The 21,906-nt window shown below is 39.0% G+C and overlaps 1 protein-coding gene across 4 annotated transcripts in view; it reads right to left on the minus strand.

Annotated features, from left to right (window-relative positions):
• Positions 1 to 355: 355 nt before the first annotated feature.
• Positions 356 to 21,906, minus strand: part of NTRK3 (neurotrophic receptor tyrosine kinase 3) — a 382,386-nt gene continuing 360,835 nt past the window's right edge. For 3 of the 4 annotated variants that reach the window (XM_030814963.1, XM_030814962.1, XM_030814961.1), the window contains 2 exons: positions 5,753 to 5,911; positions 356 to 2,644 (listed from right to left, as the gene is read on the minus strand). In XM_030814963.1, the coding sequence (XP_030670823.1) occupies positions 2,459 to 2,644; positions 5,753 to 5,911 (345 nt within the window). In that variant the 3' untranslated portion in view covers positions 356 to 2,458. Of the gene's footprint in view, positions 2,645 to 5,752; positions 5,912 to 11,210; positions 11,253 to 21,906 lie in introns of all 4 variants that reach the window. The other variant, XM_030814966.1, reaches the window with a different exon arrangement.

The raw sequence follows: 21,906 nt of genomic DNA on the forward strand, positions 1-21,906 counted from the left end.
GCCCTGAAGATAAAACCATAGCACGGTCCTTATTCCCAGTTTTCCACCCATCTCCAACCCAGTTCTTCTCCTGCTTCTTCTCAGCCCATCAGTAACTATCAGTTTTGAAATACACAGCCAAGAAGACAGAAACCACACAGTGTTTTTTCAGGGGAGGATATGGGAGAAGGGAAGCAACAGGAGCATTGGTGCTTCACTTCTAACCAGAAGACACTTTTCCCTCAGGCCCCTCCAGACCATGCCCTCCCTGAACACCTGTTCTTAGCTACCCAGATCAAAGCCAGACTGTGCAGTTTCATCCAGCACTCACAGCCCCGGCATAGTGGTCCTCTAGGTGGGAAGACAAGAGGAGTAATTGCCCTAGGACAGCAAAGGGTTTTCTTGAGGTGGTCAATCCAAACAGCTTTCCCGCAAAGTCCTCAGGGGCTAGGAGCACAGCACAGTGAGAAAATCCACATCAAACTCCCATCTCACCTCCCTCCCCTCCCAGTCCAGCTAACCAGCCTCGCTGATCCCAAATCCCAACCATGGCTACAATCTGAGCACAGCTCTTTACTATTCAAATAAAAGTATTTGTGGGTCTACAAAAAGAAGCAAAACCACAAACACATAATTCAGTCCTAAACCCCACATAGGGAGGCCCACGTTTCAGATGCCTTCAGCTAACCAGGACGTCCAGGCTGCTGGCAGTCTCTTCAGCTGGCAGGGAAAAGGGTAGGCCAGAGGCCCCCGGGAGGTGAGCTCCAGTTTGGCAAAGGTCAGTCCCTTAGGTAGCTCTGTGCTTGGGGCGAGGCGGAGGGGCCCGGTAGCCTGGGAGAAGCACATCCTCTCCTCCCCAGCAGAGGAGGCCTGTGGGGCCAGGCTGTTGGCTTCCATGTTTCATGTGACAGGGAGGCCCAGAGGTCAACCCCACTGTGGTCTGTGGCAGCAGCCAGGAAGGCAGTGATTCCCCGTGCTGGGGCAGAGGGAGCAGGCCCCAGCCCAGATGTTTCCTTCCCTCTCTCCGGTCAGGGCTCAGACCTCATTAAGATGCCAAGCCTGCAGCACTGGCCGCTTATTGGACATCTCCCAGAGAAGCGTCAGCCCTTCCCCCTACCCCAGCCCACAAAAGTGATTTCTCAGCCCCTGCGTTTTCACAACAGCTCAAAGGCAGATGCATCAATCCTCCCAGGGGCTGGAAACGTGAGGAGAATGCCAAGGGGCCTGGAGCAGGTGCCAAGTAGATTCTCCCCTGCTGGCTCTCACCCACTCCACTGCTTGCTTTCCTGAAACACTCACTGCTGCAGCCTCTCACTAGACCTGGCTTCCTTCCTTGGCAGTGGGGTTTACCTGGGACTCGGTAGAGACCCAGGAAGTGGAGTCTAGGCTCTAGGGAAGCAGGATGAGAAACTGAGAGGACCAGGGGGCATTCGTTATAATGACCTACAAACAACCAAGTCTCTTGCTATTGCAACCCTAAAGCCTGCTGTGTCTACATTCAAAGACAACATGGGGACCTGTTTCCTAACCCTCTAAGCTTCCCAGGGGCCTGAAAGTGGGAGGTGAGGCCAAGGAATCTTTGCAATGATGGAAAAGACAGGTGGCAGTGTCTTGGCAGGGTTCAGGTTTCAGCTGTTTTTTCTTCTGTGGTTCTTTTAGTCCAGAAAGTCCAGTTAAGTTCTGAGAATAGAAAGACACATCTTTTGCAACTCCAGCAAGAAGCTTACACCCAGGATGGATGCGGTCAGCTCTTGTCACGGTTTTGTGTTGTGGGGTTGTCTGTTCTGTGTTTACCCGTAGGTGCCATCGTTGATTCCCAAAAGCATCAAGATTACACTTTTTAGAACGGACAAATTAGAACATTGTCCTGAAGTGGAGGAAATGGGGAAGAAGTGGAGGCAAGGACCCTGCTCCAGCGTCATTTCTTTGCTGAGCTCAGCCATGCGGTCCCCACATGTGCCTGTGGTGAGCTTCTGGGGTAACAGACGCACACAGCAGCGACTGAGCACCACCTTAACTCCTCCCGTCCCAGAGCTCTCATCCCAAAGATTGTCTCTCTGCATGGTCCAGGTCTTCTGCTCCGAAAAGCTGTAGCATTAGAAGCATGGGCCACAGCTTAAGTCAAAGGGAATTTTCCTTTGTATTATTAATATTTTAGAGTTTCTGAGTTGTTAAAGTCTTGTGGTTTTCTGTATCAGCAGCTTCTCTGTGTACTAGAGAAGGTATCTCTCTGTAGATATAGATTGATAGATAGTTAGATATATAAATATATATATATATATATATATATGCCAAACTGCCTTACAGGGTTTTTTCTTTCTTTTTTTCCTTTTTTCAGTGTTGTATGTGTAGCAGGCACTTGAGTTTATATGAAGATGTTCGCTTCAGTCAAGGATGGAAGGAGTTGTGAGGTGGAAGGGAGATGTGAGGCAGGGAGAGAGGAGGCAACAGAGTATGAATTCATGACCACCAGCCACCACTAGCCAAGAATGTCCAGGTAGATTGGGGTGGCCTTCCCCAAAGCATGGAGGATTTTGTAGATCTCCTTGATGTTCAGCCGCTGCTGTGGTTCCCTCTGCCAGCACCCCAGCATGACATCGTAAACCTCTTTGGGGCAGACTCGGGGCCGCTCCAAAACACGACCTTGGGTAATGCACTCTATGACCTGAAAGAGTGAGGAGAACAAGGAAGTTACACCCAAAGCCCAGCCTTGGTCCTGTGGCTCAGACTCGGCAAAAAGCAACCACTTCCCGGATTAGTTTCAATGCAGAGCCGAGGCTCTCACGAGCACAAGCTAAAGGCCAGGCTGCAGACAGCACTGGTTTACTTGTCTGTCCGGTACACAGTGCAGTGAGCAGCACTGGCTGGTGGAGCCCTCTGCTGCCCTTCATACTCCACTTCTTGGGCCAGGCCCACATTGACCATTGACTCCCCATACTCTCTTCTCTCTTACCTCACTTTTCTTCTCTAGTCCTGAATCTCATCAGGATGACTGAGCTGCATTCATTTTTCACTTGATAGTGGACATGGGCTTCTGACCTGTCCCTCCCTCTCTCATGAGCCTGCCTCACTTTGAAACTCCCCTGAAGGAGCTCTGCACCCTCCGGCCCCTGCATGCCTATCTCCTCTTATCTCTCATTCCTGGCAGGCTCCCAGTTGCAGACTCTGTGCAGGTCACCACACTTGCCTCTGAGTCATTACATAGGACCCTTTTGCAGCAAGACCCATCCTTCCCTGCTGTTTGCACTAAACCATGTTTCCAGTTTCTCTTGAAGTCCTTAACAATAGGACTAACTGCTTGATTCATCACTGCCTTCTGGGTGGCCAGTTCAAGTCTGTTAACCTCAGGATCTCAGCATGCCCATCTGTAAGATGGAATCAAATGTCTGCCTTAACCACCCCCAGGAGTGTTGTAAGGATGAAATGAGACCACGAAAAGGGACTGTATGGCCCAACATATTGAAGGAGAAGCCATAAGGAGGAGTAGGAAGAAAACAAGTAATGCATGCCTGGCCAACCCCAGCAGGCCACTTGAGACCCAAGTGTATAATTTGCAATGCATTTCCAATTCCTCAAAGACACTTCTTTACTGACACTGAATATGTGCATTTTCAAGGCTTCATTGTCTAGTTTTTAGGTTGGTTTTCACTTCTCCCTAACTCTACCACTGCATAACTTTGGTCAAGTCACTGACCCTGAACTTCAATTTCTGCATTTAAAGATTGGTCATAATGATAAAAATACACAGAATAATCTCTAGCTCAGCAGCTGAACAAATATTATTTCCCTTCTCTGCCCCCATTAGTCTGTATCTAATTAGACAAGAGCACTGTCTTTTTTCTCCTTTGCATGTCCCTACGCTGCTCATCAGTGCCTTGTCTCCAGTATTGTCTCATGTCACGCTGACTTTGGGAAGGCTGGTCAAACCATCACTGTGTCAGCATCTGCTTGGTTATATTCACCCTGGAGTTTACGATGGCCCCTCGGCTCATTTCTTTACCAGCCTGATAAGTCTCCAGCTGCTTATATTCCCCATTCATATTAGGGACCCTTTTCCACCCTCCATTACCTTCACCTCCAGGAAAAGGGATTCAGTTCGAACTACAGTAGCAGCTGCTAATGCCAAGATCAAAGGCACCCAGGAGTGTCTCTTCTAATGTTGGACTATTCAGGTTTGTTGATTTCCGTGGAGAAACCGATGATCAGTGACTGTCAGTATGTGGCTGCTATGGTGGGTGGAGTGGGGGAAGTGGCTGAGGGCAGAAAGCCTGCCTTTAAGGCCAATGCCTCTGTGAGTCTTAGAAGAAACTGCAAACACCCTGTTAGCTACTGTGAGCCAGCCCAAGAACAGAGGCTGAGTCTTCTGTTAAGACCAATAGCAACCTCAGCCCAGAACCTCTGTTTACTGGGGCCACCAAACTACACGGAGGCAGTGTTCAGGTGCATGCATGGCGTGTGTGTGTGTGTGTGTGTTCCTAACCCTTCCTCCCCTGGGAAAACAGTAACAATTTTTTAAACACCGTAACAAATGGGTTCTAGTATATATATTTCATTATTTTAAAAGATTGTTAAAATATTTTGTTCTACTTTGGGCAATGTGGTCAGGCCCAATCGAGCTTGTGAATCATGAGATAGTACACATTTTAAAAAATAATTTCTTCTCAGTCTTTGAAATTCACTTAATTAAGTGGTCAAGACACAGGAGAGCAGAGACGAACATAGCTTCCAAGAAGAAAGACACTCTGTTGAATATTCAAATAAGATTTCAATACTAAAAGGCTCTTGTGTTTACATTTTCCCAGCAAACAGAAGACCATAAAAAGAATTGCGATGTTTCATAGGGATGTTTCATAGGTTGGCTGGGTTGAAAGACTGAGCTCCTTACTGCCTACAAACTGCACTGAATTCCCTGGGGCAACATGGCATGGTCCATGCATCACTGAGAAGCATCTTGATGGGCTTTGGAGGCAGAGGAGTCGTAGGATTACAGCCCAGGCTTTGTCCCTGCTTTGGAGGCTCTTACCTGTGAGACCCTGGCCAGCCCATTTCAGTACCTCAAGCAGACCCCCTTCCCTTAACCTGAATCTCAACAGGTGTTTTTGCAAAAATTACTGAATTACTAGAGCTAACATGCTTAGAAAAGTGCCTACCACTAAATATCAGCTACTATTAATTTATGTTTACTAGCATTTTTTATTATTGCAAATTACAATTATAAAAAATATAATGGGTATTTATTACTAAGTTTAATAGTAAACATATTAATAAACATAGTAAAAACATAGTAATAAAATAAACGGTTTATTTTATTCCTAGACGTTCACATATGGCTCTATCGGTTATAAAACTGGCCTTCCCAAATTGACCATCTGGTACATCCCTGGGCTTGGCATACCTAAAACCTTTGTGCACCCAGATTATGTGGGCATACTAAGTAGTGGGTGTTTCCACAAGATGGCACAATTGAAAAACTCATAGCTGTTTTATGTTTTCATTTTTTGTCATAGTGAAACATTTGTGATTTTTAAGGGTAACAGATTTAACAGAGGCATGACTTGAGTCTCAATTTAGACCTCTGATTTCATGCTCTTTTGACAATTATACCACATTTCCTACAGTTCCATTTTTTTTTCCTCTGCTCTCACTAATGCCTGCATTCACTCTGCTGGCTCTAAACCCCACTTAATGTCTTGTTCAGTAGGTCCAAGTCCTGGGCTGAGATAGCTCTTATGAGCCCTCCCCCAATCAAGATTCCTATGCACCCCCTTTTTACCTCCGTGTTTGAGAGTTGGAACCATGGCTGCTTTCCATAGGTGAAGATCTCCCAGAGGATCACCCCGAAGCTCCACACATCGCTCTCTGTAGTGAACTTCCGGTACATGATGCTTTCAGGGGGCATCCAGCGAATGGGGAGCATGGTGTGTCCTCCCACCTAAAAGAGGTTGAGATAGAGGCACACAGAGTGACCAGATGGCCAGAATGAGTGTCATCTGTCTGCACTCTTCACACATAGATGCACTCTTGATGCATCTTATTCTAAGATAGCCACAGCTTTATGCAACTTCTATCAGAGGTGTGTGAAGATGCTGACTTTGGAGACCTATGATAAAGAAGACAGCTAGACTAGCAATAGAGATAACACCTGAGGGAAGGTAGGTTCCTTGGCACTCAGCGTGAAGAAAGATCACAAGGTAATCTGAAGTGAGAGAGAAGGTTTCAGAATCTAGCACTACAGAAAAATCTAACCTTCAGAGCAAGTCCAGCAAGAAGTCAGCAGAATGACTAAGCCAGTCACCAAGGATCAGTATCTGCAAACATCAGGTTAGATTCTTTACTGCAGTGGCACAGTATATTCCATGTGCATCTGATCTGGAGAACTTTAGCTTCTAACTGACAATCTCGAATCTCTCATCACAATTTAGGACTCAGTGTTTCAAGTGAAGGAGACAGAGACATTCCAAAAGCGTGGAAGACCACGTGCTAATAAGGTAGGAGATGGACAGAAAGAGAATTCACCACAGTTCTTAGTAAGATCTCAAAGGACAGTAGGGAGAGTCTTTAAAAATAGCCTGAGGAGGATATCAACCACCTGTGAATCTGCCAAACTGAAAGCCAAGGGGAAGAGGAAGTGACTGATAAGGATAAATACCCAGGGTACCCTTTCCTGAGAAAAACATTAGGGAACTCCTCTCTGCCCAGCAGGTTAGAGATGTTAGCATAAGTGGGAGAAAATTCACAGCATGTGTGAAAACTCAGGAACTAACTGCATCATTAGTAAATAGATTTTCAGGAATTGAAACTCTTGCCTAATACATGGAATTCAGTGTTAAAAAAACTACCTAATATTGAAAAAAGAGTTGTCTATTTATGTCCTGACAAGGTATTACTTAAAGTTCTCATTTCCTTCTTTATTTATTTATTTATTTTTTTGAGACGGAGTCTCGCTCGTCGCCCAGGCTGGAGTGCAGTGGCGCGATCTCTGCTCACTGCAAGTTCCGCCTCCCGGGTTCACGCCATTCTCCTGCCTCTGTCTCCCGAGTAGCTGGGATTACAAGCGCCCGCCGCCACGCCAGGCTAATTTTTTGTATTTTTAGTAGAGACGGGGTTTCACCGTGTTAGCCAGGATGGTCTCGATCTCCTGACCTCGTGATCCGCCTGCCTCGGCCTCCCAAAATGCTGCGATTACAGGCATGAGCCACCGCGCCCGGCCTAAAGTTCTTATTTCTATGGTGGGTCAGTTAGAGAAATAATAATAATGAATAATTAAGAACGAATAACTTGGGAGATGGGCAATCTTGTTTCCAAAAAGGGAAATCATGTTTGCCTTAACCACTTGTAGAATTTTAGGAGGTAAATGATAATACAAGTTTGCAGAACTGTTCTTTTCTTTTCTTTCTTTTTTTTTTCTTTCTTTCTTTTTTTTTTTTTTTTTTTTTTTTGAGACGGACTTTCACTCCTGCTGCCCAGGCTGGAGTGCAGTGGTGCAATCTCTGCTCACTGCAACCTCTGCTTCCTGGGTTCAAGCGATTCCCCTGCCTTAGCCTCTTGAGTAGCTGGGATTATAGGCATGAAACACCATGCCTGGCTAATTTTTGTATTTTTAGTAGAGACGGGGTTTCATCGCGTTGGTCAGGCTGGTCTCAAACTCCTGACCACAAGTTATACACCCACCTCGGCCTCCCAAAGTGCTGGGATTACAGGCGTGAGCCACTGTGCCTAGCCAGAAAAGTTATTTTCAACTTGAGACTTTCTAATCAGGATAGCTTTGTATCCAGTGTAAAGACAACTGAAGATACTACTTTCAGACAAGCAAAGGCTCAGAAAGTTTACCACTCACACCCTTTCAGAAAATATAGGAGCCAAGCTAATTGAATACATATTCTAGAAAAGCAGTAAAAATAACCCAAGCTATACAATGATTGAAACATAACAAAAAATGCAGAGCAAATAAGCCACAAAAATGCAATTTAAATTTGAATAATGGTTGTTAATTTGGTAGTAAAAGTAATACAATTTCTAATAAAGGCTTCCTGTAAAATAGAGACATAAAGTAAATAATAATACTAATAATGCTATTAGTACTACCACTGATACAACTAACACACTTATCTGGAATGAAACTTTCCAATAATTTCAACTATAAATGCATAGAAGAGTAGATATAGAAATAATTAAAAGCCTGATAAAAGCTGTATGTTATAGAAAGGAAAAAAGAAGCTTACAGTGATTAATTGTTGAGATTAATACTTTAAATTTAAATACACTTACTAAAATTTTTAAAGTAGCTTCTAGAATAGAAATAGTACATATAGCTTTCAAACCATTTTTTAACTAAAGCCAAAATCTTTAACTAATACCAAAAAGACTACAGAAAGGGGGAGTAGGATAATGATGACTAAAAAGCACAAAATGAAAATGAAGCTTAGAAAACAGCACTGGAGACAATAAGTACAAATGAATTATATTACCTCTTAAATGAGAGAGAAATTTAGGTTAGAAAAATCAAGTTGCATGTTATTTAAAATAGACATGTCTAAAACAAAATAGCAGAAAACACTGAAAATGGAAGAGGGCTAAAAATACAACTATACATAAAAGAAAAATATAATTGGCTACATATATGCATATATGTGCATATACATGTATATATGCATGCATATACATGTATATATATGCATATACAGATATATATATAGCCAATTACATTTCTTTTATTGTGATTTACACATTGTTGTTTCATATATATGTGAATAAAAGGATTCAAAATGTTAAAAATTAAAGTAAGACTAAATAATTTATATTAAATTTATATCGTACTTAATATTATATTTAAAGCTGGTAAAATTCACCATTACGATGATGAAGTTTATACTCCAATTAGCATAACAACAATAAACAAAAATTTATAAAAATATATAGAAATAATACATATATGTATATGTGTGTGTATATATATATATAAAGAGTAAAAACAAGATATAAATAAAAGAAAACTGACAAAGCTATCATAACAGAAAACTAAAATGCTTCACAAATTGAAAGATCAAGAAGACAACATAAACGAAGATACACTTTAAAAATACAAATAATGAGTTTCAATAAGTAGATATGAGTGTTGTGATTGTGTGCGTCTTTCAGCTTCCTTAAAAAATTGCACATTATTTTCAATTACCTAAAAAACATGTATCAAAACCAATCACATATTAAATCTCAAAGGAAAACTGGAATTCCAAGATAAAAAATAAATATACAGTAAAAAAAAGAAACATTTTCTGTATCAAATATAATAAAATAGAAGTTAACAAGAAAAAAATAATTTTTTTAAAAGTTGTCTTTGGGCAATTAAATTATTTGGTAAAGAAAAAATTGAAAATAAAATGTAAAAGTATTTATCGTAACAATAACTAAAGTCCTATTTCTTGAAATCTATGAAATATAACTAAAGTAATTTTTGAAAAAAAATTACAGCATTTAAGCATTTATTTTAAAAATAGTGAAAATATAATTATATTAAATAAGGATTCAGCAAAAAAAAAAAAAAAGGCAGTAAAACCCACTAAACAAATGCAAGGAAAGTAAGAATAAATAAACAATAAAATAAAATAAATACTGATTAATCAGTGTAAAACAAAGCAAAACAACCAGCCAAAAGGAAAATAAAAAATTGGAATTGATCTACACAATCAATTGTTAGTTCTCTCAAAAGTTACATAAACTTTCGGCAAGATTAATAAGGGATGTAGAGGAGACAAATGTAAAATGTTAAGACTATTACAGCCATAAATTTGAAAGTATACATGCATTAATTGGTTTACTAAAAATATTAATTTTTAAAAAGTTAAATAGAAAAGTTGAATACAAAAACCATAATTGTAGTAAAAAAAATCTATACATTAAAAAGATAGAAGGTTCAGATGGTTTTCTGGGTGAGTTCTATTAAAGTTTTCTGTCTTATTTATACTTTTTCAAAGCAAAAAAAGATAGAAACTTTCCCAAACCATTCTATGTGGTTTAAACGCCCCTGAAGTCAAAATCAAATTTAACATACAGCCTTACATATATATTTACATAATAAATAACATACATAGTTATCTATATGTGTGTAAAACTATCTGTTATGAATATACTCTCCAAATATGAATAAAATATTATATGAAATCAGCAATATATTACAAGAATTCCATATTATATATAACTCAATAAGGTTTACCCTAGAAATGTAAGAACGTCTCAACCTTAGGAAACCTACTGTTAAATTTACTAAATTAAAAGATAAAAGAAGAAAAACCATCTTTTCAAAAATGCCAAAAATTTCCAACATCTTTTTCTGATTAAAAGTCTAATTCATAGAAGGTAACTTCCTTTATTAAATACACTAACTATCACATTTACTGACAAAACGTTAGGAAAATACAAGGTATCTTCTAACACGAATTTTATGTGACATTTTTCAAGAGGTACTAACCAATGCAATAAAGCAAGGATTTTTTAAATGGGGTAGAAATATTGGAAAAAAAAGTCAAACTGCCTGTTGTCTGGATATGCTATGACTATCCAAGACAATTAACTAAAAAGCAGTTAGAACTATTATATGATTTATCAGGCTACCCAGAAATAAGAGAAACACACAAAAATCAAACTAGTCTCACATGCCAGTGGCAATGACTTCAAAATACAATGGAAAATAAGATTGTTTGTACAATAACAACAGAAGTGTTTAAAACACCTTGGCATAAACCTTAACAGAAAATGTCCAATGTTATTTAAAGAAAAGCATTGAAAAACATAAAAGAAGATCTGAATAAATAAGAAGTTGTGTCATTTCCTTGAATAGGAAGACTCAATGTTATACATCTTTCATTTCTCCTTTAGATTAATCTGAAAATTTAACACAATATATATGAAAACTCAAATGAAATGGTGTATGGAAATTGACAAGATGAATCCAAAATTGATCTAAAGTAGTAATTATTTGATAAAAACTAAAATATACTTGAAATAGAACAATAAGGGAGAGTTACTCTATCAGATAGCAAAACATTTTATCAAACTATGTAATGAACACATTGCGTTTTGGCATAGGGCAGACAAATTTATTAATGGAACAAACTAGAGAGTCCAGAGGCAGACCCATGTATAAATATTGGAATTTAATATATGAAACAATGGGTTAGTAATTAAAGTGTTGGGACAATGAACTATTCATTAAAAATATACACTTAGATACCTACCTCACACCATATACAAAAATCATTTCCAGATGGATTAAAGAGCTAAACATAAAAAACAAAACAATAATAATATTAGAAGAAAACTTAGAAAAGTATTCTATAGCCTCAGAAAAGGAAGGCCTTCCTAAATAAGACACATGTTCAAGAAACCATCAAGAATAAGATTTAGAGCTACAACTTAACAAAAAATAAATGCTTTTGCATGGCAAAAGACAACATAAGCATAGCTAAAAGACAAATGGCCAAAAAAGTATATGTAACAGACAAAGAATTAAAATCCATATAATACAAAGTGTTCCTTCAAATTAGTTAGGAAAAGCAACCCAACAGAAACATGAATACAGGATAAGAACAGATGATCCACAAAAGGACTAGACATGGCCACAAACATATGAAAAGATGTCAATTAAAACAACAGAAACACACATTTCTGAATGTCAATAGGGAAAGATTGAAAAAAAATTGTTGCTATCTTGTGTTTGAGAGGGGTGAGGAAAGAGTTATTCTCAAATGCCACTGGTGAGAAATGTTTCTGCTTTTTCTGAGGGCAGCTTGGTAAAATCTGTCGCCATTAAAGGTGCAAGTGACTTTGAACCCAGCAATTTCACCTCTAGGAGTCTTAGAAAGATAATTCACTCATGTAAGCAAAAATATTTAGTTAAAGGTGTTTATTTCATTCATTCTAAAGGCAAAAATTTGTTCACCATTAAAGTTATACACAGCAGTTAAAAAGAATATAGTAGAGCTATGTGTACTGATACATAAATATATCTAAGATATATTAAGTGACAACACAAGGCATTGAAAAATATATTGTAGTATTCTTATTCATGTAAAAATGTATATTTGGATACAGATGCAAATATATAGTGATACCATGTAACCTTGAAAATGCGTAGTAAAATGTCCAGAAAACCAACAAACCAGTGGCTTCCTCTATAGTATGTGAGTAATGACCAAAGAGAAAAATCCCACTTTTTGCTATATATATACACACACACACACACAAACACACACACATATATATATATATTTCTATGCTGTTTGAAATTTTGTGATAATCATGTATCACACTTGAAAATTTAAAAGTAGTAAAAAAAAAGTGCGAATATAAGGAAACCAGTGGACCTAATTTAAGTTCTATTTATCAAAAAATTAATATTTTTAAAAGAAAAATTATGTTTGTGATAGAATATCATAGACTGGTTTATTGCACTTGGTTTGTTGATTTAAAAAAATGGAAGTCAGGAATATAGGAACATTTCTCTTGGTGAAAATTTTTCAATAACAGAGTCCTACAAATTGATGCTGGTGTGTATCTCATTTCATAATTTTAAACACAATCCAGAAGAGGTATTCCAGATTGAAAGCTCCAATTTTACAGACAGAAATTCAAGTGTCTTGGGTGTAAACTGTAATGCATTTGAGTATTTGAGCAAAAAAGTGTCAGAAGGATATTAATTGGTCACAGAGACTCCCCTGAGAAGAATCTTCAAAATTCTAACCAAGCAGCACAACCAATGTGGATGAAATTTATACTGCCTTCTTCCAGGGTGGACTATTAATAAAATATTTCAAGAAGCCTGTGATACAACAAAGAGTATGACATTGGAAGTCAGAAGCCCTGGGTTCTAAATGTCACTTTTGACAAGCACTTAACACCCTGTGCACTTCAGTTTCCTCATCTTCAAAATAAGAGTGAAGCAACAGCCTGCCTAAAATGAGATTATGTATGTAAAAACCCATTGAGCATCATTAATTGCAAAAGTATATACACAAAGTAGAGTAACTGTTCATTGTGTGTGTCTTTATATGCTACTGTGCAGCATAACAAACCTAATTTCCTTATTTCCCATAAAAATCCATGTTGATTTTCCTCCAAAATGACCAGTATCATTCTTTGGAGAGACCCTGTCTGGGAAAGGTAGTGGTCAAAACCTTCCCTGGTAAAAAATTATTGACAAATATGTCCAATGGTAAAACTTAGCCAGACATAAACTAGCCAGAAACAGTAATATGAACAATAAGAATAATGCTAATTAATTAATAATGAGTGCTGGCCACTGCATGTTACATACATCCCTTATTTAAGCTCTCTCCATTCCTGTGCGATAGAAACCTCTATCATCCCCATGTCACAGATGAAGATAAGGTACCTTGCCCAAGCACTGCATAAGAAATGTTAGCTACTGACCCAAGCTCTCAATTAGATAATTAAGGATTTTAAGGCTGAACCCTGAAAAAAGAGATGTAAGTAATAAGGCACAGGAAATATTCCAAGGAATGATTCCAGAAATAAAAATAAGTACTTGGAGGGAAACAGATCTTTGGATTGCACTGGGGAACAGCCCATGGCTACCTTGGTACCTTCCACCAATCATTGCCTTTCCCTGCCCTATCACACACACTCACAAAGAGGATGAGAGTTTGAAAAATCTGGGAGGCTGAAAGTGCTCATGGGGAATGAGCACTAATTAAAGAATGCAATCCTGGTTACATTATTAAGACCGTTTCTCAGAAAAATGACCACTCCTGGTATACTAGGGATCAAGCTGGAGCAGAACGAGAATGTCACTATCTCCATAAAATTCCTTTTATACCCGGAGACCAGATGGGTTCTGAATGATTCCGGATTTTGTGTAGAGAGACCAGAGGTACCTGATCAACTCAGGCTTTAGGATATCCATGCCAGGGTCAACTACAAACCAGGAACTTACAGGAGAGGGTCAAGTGCCTATTCCAAAATCTGGCCAAGCCAGAGAAGTTCAGTGCCTGTGAACTCTGAACCTTCCCTATAAGCAGCTTCCTGATGATTCCCAAAATCCCTTTGCAGGGGGTGCCCTTGACCCCTTTCCCACCAATATTTTGTTAAACGCTTTTACTAATTTGCTTCACACGTTAACAGAGCTGCCAGATTAAATACAGGATGCCTAGTTAAATTTGACTTTCAGTTAAACAACATTTTAAAAAATTATAATGATGTCCCAGATATTGCATGGAACATACTCGTACTAAAAATATGTTGGTTTTTTTTTTTTGTCTAAAATTCAAATTTAGCAAGGTGTCCTGTATTTTTATTTGCAAAGTCTGGCAACTCTGGATTTCAGACCTGGTGAGGAAGTTGACATTATGCTCCAGAACATCCTCCTTTTATCCGCTGGGCTTTCTGCACGCGTTCAGGCTCTCTCTCACTCCCTTTGCCTCTGCCTCATCCTAAAGAGGACTGATGAATTAGGGATACAATGCACAGAAAAAAACTTTCTTCTCTCTTCTCCTGTGCTCTTCCCAGTCTTCTCTCCCTGTTTCTCCTTAGCATCCTCCAGTGGGGTGAATGTGGCAGAGAGGGGACATGGCAGCCAGGATTTTCCCCTATAAACACAGCTCTGCTACCTTCTAGCTGTGGATCCCTGGGCAAGTCATTTTTCCTACTCAAGCCTGTTTTCTGGTGTGAAAATGGAAGGGATAACTATAATCACCTCCCAGGGCTGTTTGCCTGATCATAAGCACCTGGCATGCTTGTTAAAAATACAGATTCCTAGACTTGATGGCAAACCCAATGAATTAGACCAGAGGTCAACAAATTGTAGCTTGTCACTTGTTACTGGAAACAGAGTTTTACTGGCATAAAACCATGCTCGTTAGTTCATTAGTTCCTTTTTTTTTTTTTTTTTTTTTTTTTTTGAGACGGAGTCTCGCTCTTGTCACCCAGGCTGGAGTGCAGTGGCAGGATCTCGGCTCACTGCAACCTCCACCTCCCGGGTTCAAGCAATTCTCCTCCTTCTGCCTCCCGAGTTGCTGGGATTACAGGCACATGGCACCATGCCTGGCTGATTAGTTTCCATATTGTCTATGATTGCTTTCATAATGCATGGCCTGAGTTGAATAGTTACAGAAGAGATCACCTTAAAGTTGCAACTGAGGCCACCTGCAAAGACTACAAGATTTACTATGTGATCTTTTACAGAATCGGGTGGCCTCTGACTTAGACTCAAAGGGTAGGAGAACCAGAAACATACGGTTTTGTTGTAGCGTTATCAAAATACTAATAATGTCTTAACACCAAATACAATTCAGTGTCAAAAGTTCCCAAATGTTTTCAAGTGATTTTTGAAAGTTGGATCCAGAAAAGGTCCGCACATCACATTTAGTAATGTCTCCTAGTGTCTCTTAATCTGTAGGATTCCCCTACCTTCTGCCCCAACTTTCCATTTATTTATTTATTTATTTATTTATTTATATATTTATTGTTGATGATCCCAGGTCACTTGTCCCAAATATTTCTCACAGTCTGTTTATTTCACTGTGTCCCCATGGGTTATTTCACCTGTTCCTCTATCTGCCACATTTCCTATAATCAGGAACATTTGATGATACCTGACCAGGTATCCAGAGCCCTGATTAGATCTAGGTTCATAAATGGTGCTGTTTGCTTCTTTCTGTAACACAACACCAGCAAACTTCTTTGTGATGTTAAGACTGATCAGTGGATTCAATCTGATTATTATAAAGTTCCCTTTCACCTAGCAATTTTAGCAGCCACTGATGATCATTGCCCAGGTCCATTATTTCTTTAGTGGCTGCAAAAGGGTGATATTGTAAATATAGTATTCCTTCTGCATATATTAGCTGGAAATCTTTTATAAATATAAAGTTCCTTTTATCAGCTATTTGGCTACACTGGAAACTGTTTATACAGGACAGGTAAGATAAATTCTTTCTCCTTATTTACTAGTTATTAGAATAATGAATTCATCCCATAGCATCCTCCAGAGGTGACCAATGAGAGGTTTGTTTTGGTTTGTTTTGGTTTTGGAAAGCATTACCAATGCTTGTTCTTTAAACATACACACACACACACACACACACACACACACACACACACACTTGAAGTGTTTCATTCTATTGTAGTTAGTAGTTATTATTTCTGATGCCTGGAGTTTCATCTTTGGGAAATGAAAGCCTATGCCTGTGTCTTCTCAAATAATGCCAATAAATAGTCTTCATAGCATCCTTGCTTTCTGACATAAAATAATATTCTAGGCTCATCTTGTACATTTCCTACTCCAGTCTTTGAATCAGCCATATCTCCAGGGATTCCTAGATCCTTCTGGAGGGCAATGGAATTTAAAGACCACAACATGGATCACTGGAGTGCTCATCTTTACTGGGGTGGTTATTATTTTTAGGTCTTTGTTGTAAAAATAGCTAGGAAAAAAATTTCTTAAGAGAAAAAAACATGATTTCATATTTATTTTTCATATCAAATTTAGAATTACAGAGATTTTACTTCTTTAATTTTATATTTGTGTTTTTCTCATGCAGAAAATCTTGATTCCTATTAACACTCCTAATATTATCTGCTTTACCCTAATTTGTATAAATAATATACAGTATACTAGAGAGAGTTTCAAAATAACAGTTCAAATATTATTACTAATAAAATGATTACTGAAAACAACCTTCAACCTACAAGCTTTGCAGCTCTTTCTGTCCTTAGAATCTACCTACTAGGGGCATATAGAAAACACAGCTTTGTTTTAAAGTCATTTGTAGTAACTCCTTTCTGTGTGGTGAAGCCACCAGTGTAATACACAATTAGGCTTATTTGTTTCATGTTTGCTTTTAATTTTTAGGACTTGCTTTGTTTTTTATTTTCTATTTGATTTAATGTTGCTCTATAATGATGTAAAAACTGAGACATTGTTTCAAAGTCAAAACCACGAAACAAGGTACATTCAAGGAAAATTTTGTCCCATCTCTGCTCAATCTCCTCACCCTATTTTCTTCCTCCTACAGATAACCATTTTTGTTTGGTTTTAGTTTATCTTTCCATTGTTTCTTACATAAGCAAATATGGATTTACATTCACTTCATCACTATCTTAGATAAAATGTGGCATACCATATCTGTTCTATTCTTGGCTTTTTTCACTGAAGTTCACTCATTCTTTTTATAGCTGTAGAGGATTCCACTGTGCTTAAAGATGCCACAGTTTCTCCCACCAACCTCCTATTAATAGGCACTTTGATTGTTTCCAGTCTTTTGTTATTGTCCATGGGGAAGTGCACTTTTTACATATACCTCCTGTTATCCATATACACCCTGAAGAGCAAGAGCCACTGTCCCATGGGATGAGGTCTAGAATTTCCATGCCATGTAATAGGCAGAGATACAGTACAGTGTCCATGCAAGTGGTTTCAAACCAGAATATGCAGAACATGAAGTCTATCCAGCGTGTACTCAGGCAAGGATAGTTTTGAGGGATTTTGCAGATGCACAACTCTCACATGGATTTTTTCTAAAATTAAATGCAGAGCCCCTGCGATCCATCAATCCCTTGTCCAGTTGCCCCCACTCCCAACACACACACATACACACACACACACACACACCACTCTCAAAAAGGAAGGACAAATTTCTCATCCATTCTAAATCTCAGGAGTGAAACTCTACAGAGTACAATGGAAGGAACTGTATAAAATACTGGTACAAGTGTTGAAAATGAATCTCTAATGATTGGGGTAAAATCTATTTGCAAGTTGGATAGTTTTCAATTATTTTCAAACAACTGGAGAGGGACAAACTTAAAAGAATTATCAGCTGAGAGAAGATTGAAAGTAATTTTTGATAACAGCCCAATATGTGATTTTAGGAGTATAACTAGATAATAGTTCAAAGAATTGAGTTACATTTCAATAACAAAATTTCTTTCTTTTCCATCAATTTATCTTTCTTAGTTTAAAACAATATTCATTAATGAATACATGAACTAATTGAAAATATGAGATGCATTTCCATTAATATTTTACTTTTTATCTTTTATATTCATCAAAAATTGATATATTATTTTGTCGACTGCCTTTTTTGTGCATCACTAATAATTATACCTTAATTTCTAATTTCTGTGTATTACTAGTAATCATAATGATAACTCAAACCAAAAACACTTAACATCTAGAAATGTATGATCATTGGCCATTAAAAATTAAATTTAAATCTTCATACATATTTTCGTCACAATAAATTATGATAGAGTGACCAATAAAAGGATTTCATGCATAAAAATATACAAAGATAAAATTCAGTGGTGTAACTGCAATGAAAATATAAATTCAAGGAACAGGAGCCATGTAAAACTGACTGTTTAAGAACTTGTTCATGTGTTTAATAGATAATGTACCAAATTGCTCTGGTACTTAAAGTTCATCAGATGTGTTAAAGGAATGATGTATTTTTAATGTCAATATTTACAATATTCTGGAAATGACATTGAATGCAACTATTTAAAATTGCTTTGAAGATTTTTGATGGTAACTTAAGATGTGCAAGGGACATATATATTTTTTCAACATTCTTATAGGAGCATAAACATTTCAAGACCACAGGTAAAGAGACTGAGCATTTAATGGTGCCAAGTTCAGAGTCCTGCTCCTCTTGTCTTTCCCCAAGGCTGTATCCTACCCCTCCTCAAGCCATCAGCTCTATATATACTGGGAGAATGGGACAGGAGGGGAGCAAGAGCAGCAGTTCCACCTCCAGCCCTGGGATGCCTAGCTGAAACCCCCAAACCATCTCTTTCACTCAAGTCCTTAGGGCTCACGCTTTGCCCCACTCCTCAGGGCCAGGAATAAGTGGTGCAGAAGGTGTTCAAAGTCTAGTGGCTACAAATTCTCAGGCTCCAGGTTCTACTTGGGGCAGAATGCCCCACACGGCAGTGTTCCACTCTGGGGAATCTCCTACCTCCCAACTCACCCAACCACAGCTGTCCCTTCTCTTCTAAGCCAGCCTTTCCTGAAAAGAGAATTGTCTTGCTCATTTCCATTGAGTGACTGCAATTTTTCTTCAGTTAGAGGGAACCCACCGCTTTGGGTTAAATAGAAACTCAGCTAAGTTCTACAAGGTTCTCAGGCTTCCGCGTCTAATTACAGAAGGAGCCAGCAGGCAGATTCCAAAAATCACAGAGAAGCCTGCTTCTCACTGAGAGGTTCAAATCATCTATCCTCATACAACTCCGATGAGGTATACAGGACACAAAGTAACCCATATTCCAGATAAAGAAACTGAGACCCAGCAAAGATGAGCAAGTGTGGATTCACAGGGCATAATATTTCTGGAACTAGTGGAGGGATTCAAGCTTCCTCTGTATTCCCTAATCTGCATGGGCTGAGTCATAAATGTTTGAAGTACATGAGAAAGCAACTCATCTACTTTGGAGGAGACAACTCTGAAGAGTGGTAAAACCTTGGCAACATATGTTAATGATAAATGGTCTATCAGGAGATTATCATAAAGGGTGTCATTTATGGTAAGTGCCATTTTTTATTTATTAAAATTTAATCTTTCTTGATTGCTTGTCTATTCACATAGAAAAGTGGTCATGTGCATTAAGAAAACATGAAAAACTAAGTCTATGCCTTCATCATTCCCTGGGAAGTCTGGTTTCCCACACGCCCCAGTGGCCTTGGCCTGTTCCACCTTGGTTGGCTATCTGAGGATGGCATCAGCTAGGGCTAGCAGTCACCTTGAACATGACCCCACTAGCAGTCCCAGCAGCCACCATAACAGTCTTTAAAATCATCAACTCTTGTTCCAGAGGGTTTGGGTATTTCACACGCATGGCTGCACATAATGGATTAGCTACATGTAATATACATATGCACATCTATACACTGTGGGGAGGTGGTTTAGATGGACATGTGTACGTGACAATGCATGTGTATCATGTGTACAGTCATAGATACAGACCTGGGCCTGTTAGTCCTGCCCTGATCATTCCCTGATCATATGGGGTTGGTGAAACTTCCCTTGGACATTTCCAGAAATAAATGGCCTAAATGGAGGAGGAAAGGCCCAAAGTCTTCCTCTAATGTGTTCTGTCTCCAAGCAGTAAAGAGAATGCTTTTGTTCTAAACTAGTTAATCAGAATGATATAGCCCTCCTTCCTGGAATGACCCCTTCTCACTGCCCCCCTTCTCCAACTGTTGGTCTCTCTTAATGGTTCCTTCCCCACATATGCGAGAGGCTGCCAGAATCTTAGAAACAGCAGCCTGGCCTTCAGAAACTCTCCCCTAGTTCCTACCTTTCCTCCTCCTCCCCTGCTCTACTCTCTCCTCACTGTCATTCTGAGTTGTGGATACTGGGTGCTGTATTTTGAACCAGTTCTTTGGCTGCCTTCTCAGCCACCTAATCATTTATTAGGCATATCTCTTTGGTGGTTCAGCCTACTTTCTCTCCAGATGTCATCTGGATTCCTGGTATATCTTTGTGGGGGTGGGGAGCAGCCCTACCCTGTAACTGTACCTTGCCCAGCTCCTCAAGTCCAAGTTTCTCAGAATCCAGGGCTTGAAAGGAAAGATTCAACACTAAAGCTGTAGCTAACAAACACGCAGGGTTGGAAGTTACCCAGCCTACTTGCAGACATAGAAACCTTGGCCAGAAAAGCAATGACTTGTCCAAGTCACTAAGAATAGTAAATGAAACAGAACTGAAGTACCACAGAGTCTTGTTATTGTTTGTAATGTAAACGTACTACTGGACTATAGCATACATACACAAAGGCAAACAAATCACAAATATACAGATTGAGTCTCATGAAGTTTACATTTTGGTTCTGAGGATGAAGCTCTGAATTTTGTATCTTGCCCAGATTCCTATCTAAGGGGTCTGGGGAGTATGCCCTACAAAACACAAATTCTCATCACATGGGTTTTATTTAACCCTATATATCATGACTTATTTTCCAATCTGACTTTGGCATAACAAGGGAAAAAATTAAAATGTTTTACCCCAAAATATATTTCCTTGCCATACCTTGAAATTGCCCTGCAAAGTCTCTTGTGGGAAAAATCCACATTATATGGAGAATCTCCTTCCGCCTTTGTTTTCCTTCCTTTCTTTCCAGATCCCGGAGATAATCAACTAAGAGCCAGGCACTCCTTTAGGGTGATGATAAGAAACATTTTACAACCTGCTAGCTCTCTGAAGTCTGCTTTCCCAGAGATTCCTCTGCACAATACAACTTGGTCTCCACAATCCTTTATCTTAACCTGAACATTCCTTCCAACTGATCCAGATCTTCAGATAAATTCAACCAATTGTTAACCAGAAAATGTTTAAATATACCTATAGCCTGGAACCCACCCCCACCTCCCCGTGTTGACTTGTCCTGCCTTTCTGAACCAAACAAATGTATTTCCTAAATGTATTTGATTGATGTCTCATGCCTCCCTGAAAGTATATAAAACCAAGCTGTACCCCGACCACATTGGGCACATGTTCTCAGGACCTCATGAGGGCTTTGTCTGGCCATGGCCATGGTCACTCATATTTGGCTAAGAATAAATCTCTTAAGATATTTTACAGGCCAGGTGCAGTGGCTCACACCTGTAATCCCAGCACTTTGGGAGGCCAAGGCAGGCAAATCATGAGGTCAAGACATAGAGATCATCCTGGCCAACATGGTGAAACTCTGTCTCTACTAAAAATACAAAAATTAGCTGGGCGTGGTGGCGCACACCTGTAGTCCCAACTACTCAGGAAGCTGAGGCAGGAGAATTGTTTGAACCTGAGAGGCAGAGGTTGCAGTGAGCCAAGATCGCACCACTGCACTCCAGCCTGGTGACAGAGTGAAACTCTGTCTCAAAGAAAAAAAAAGAAAGAAAGAAAGGAAAGAAAAAAATATATATATATATATATA

The sequence above is a fragment of the Nomascus leucogenys genome, chromosome 6 (genome assembly GCF_006542625.1).
Source record: "Nomascus leucogenys isolate Asia chromosome 6, Asia_NLE_v1, whole genome shotgun sequence".
Lineage (NCBI taxonomy): Eukaryota > Metazoa > Chordata > Mammalia > Primates > Hylobatidae > Nomascus > Nomascus leucogenys.